Source organism: Propithecus coquereli, unplaced genomic scaffold, assembly GCF_000956105.1.
Source record: "Propithecus coquereli isolate 6110/MARCELLA unplaced genomic scaffold, Pcoq_1.0 Scaffold2203, whole genome shotgun sequence".
NCBI lineage: Eukaryota > Metazoa > Chordata > Mammalia > Primates > Indriidae > Propithecus > Propithecus coquereli.
The window spans coordinates 25,283-26,817 of NW_012147224.1; the positions used below are offsets into that span (position 1 = coordinate 25,283).

A 1,535-nucleotide genomic window follows, 5' to 3' on the forward strand; every position below is an offset into this window, starting at 1 on the left:
CTCAGGGTCCTGAGAATGCACTGGAGGGGAAGGGGTGGATTTCAGTGGGCTTTCTTGATGTGCTGGATGCTCTTGGGGAAAGTTAGCGGACCCAGCCAGAGCTGCAGCAGGATGACAGCATGGCATACGCGCCGGGCAGCAGAGCTGCAGGATGTGGGTGGGTACATATTCCAGGAGAGCTCGATGAGCCCCAGCACCAGCCACCTGAGCAGATATGTGAGCCAGCGTGCAGGCGTGGCCCACAGCAGGTAGGGCAGTGTGTGAAAATACCAGACATAGAACTGGTAGTGAAGGGTGCGGCTGAAGCAGACGCCAAAGAAGTTGGAAGTGAAGAGGGTAGAAATGATCTGGTTGTAAGTAAGGGGGTGGGGTGGAACCTTCCCTTTGGAGGGATTCTTCCCCAGTAATATGACACTTGACACCTGGAAATCCAAGGACAGGACAGTGAAATATAACCTAAATGTTTAGTGATACACCATGCAAAACATGGGCCCCAATATTGTTGAATATGAAGAAAAATGAAGTTAATATTAGATTAGACCCACACGTCTAAATGTTACATTTATTGAATTGGCAAAATTAATCAGAATCGTGCTAAAGCTAAGAAGGGATTGCGTTTGAAGAATGCTATAGGAAAGTATCATATTTATAAGCACATCTGAGTCTCATAATAACCCTATGAAGTTGTCATTAAAATTCAGAAACCACAAATGGAATGTCCCTGATGAGGAACAATTACTTTTGCTGAAAATATTCCATAACATTGCAAAGCACACCATAAATTAATTCCTTTATTTTTTGCAGATAAACCATTTCACAGTTGCCCCTTCTCATTCATGAAACCACACAAATGAGTAATAATGTGACTGAGTTCATTCTGATTGGGTTGACACAGGATCCCTTTTGGAAGAAAATAGTGTTTGTCACTTTCTTACTTTTATATTTGGGGACGTTGTTGGGTAACTTGCTGATTGTTACTACCATCAAGACCAGCCGGGCACTTGAGAGCCCAATGTACTTCTTCCTTTTCTACTTATCCTTATCTGATGCCTGCTTGTCTACTTCAACCGCCCCTAGAATGATTGTGGATGCTCTTATGAAGAAGGCCACTATCTCTTTCAGCGAGTGCATTATCCAAGTCTTTACAACCCATTTCTTTGGCTGCCTGGAGATCTTCATCCTCATCCTCATGGCCGTTGACCGCTATGTGGCCATCTGTAAGCCCCTGCACTACATGACCATCATGAGCCACCGTGTCTGTGGTGTGTTGGTGGCCGTTGCCTGGGTGGGGTCCTGTGTGCATTCTTTAGCTCAGATTTTTCTTGCCTTGAGTTTGCCGTTCTGTGGTCCCAACGTCATTGATCACTATTTCTGTGACTTGCAGCCCTTGTTGAAACTGGCCTGTTCAGACACCTACGTGATCAATCTACTTTTGGTTTCCAATAGCGGGGCCATTTGTACAGTGAGTTTTGTCATGCTGATGTTCTCCTATGTGTTCATCTTGCGATCTCTGAGAAATCACAGTGCTGAAGGAA

The 1,535-nt window shown here is 45.0% G+C and overlaps 1 protein-coding gene across 1 annotated transcript; it reads left to right on the forward strand.

Annotated features, from left to right (window-relative positions):
• Positions 1-119: 119 nt before the first annotated feature.
• LOC105810778 (olfactory receptor 4C16-like) lies at positions 120-1,531 on the forward strand (the record flags this gene model as incomplete). The annotated part of the gene is made up of 2 exons (XM_012644813.1): positions 120-353; positions 821-1,531. Coding segments are annotated over exons 1-2 (945 nt in total), but the record flags the coding sequence as incomplete, so codon positions are not given.
• Positions 1,532-1,535: the final 4 nt, after the last annotated feature.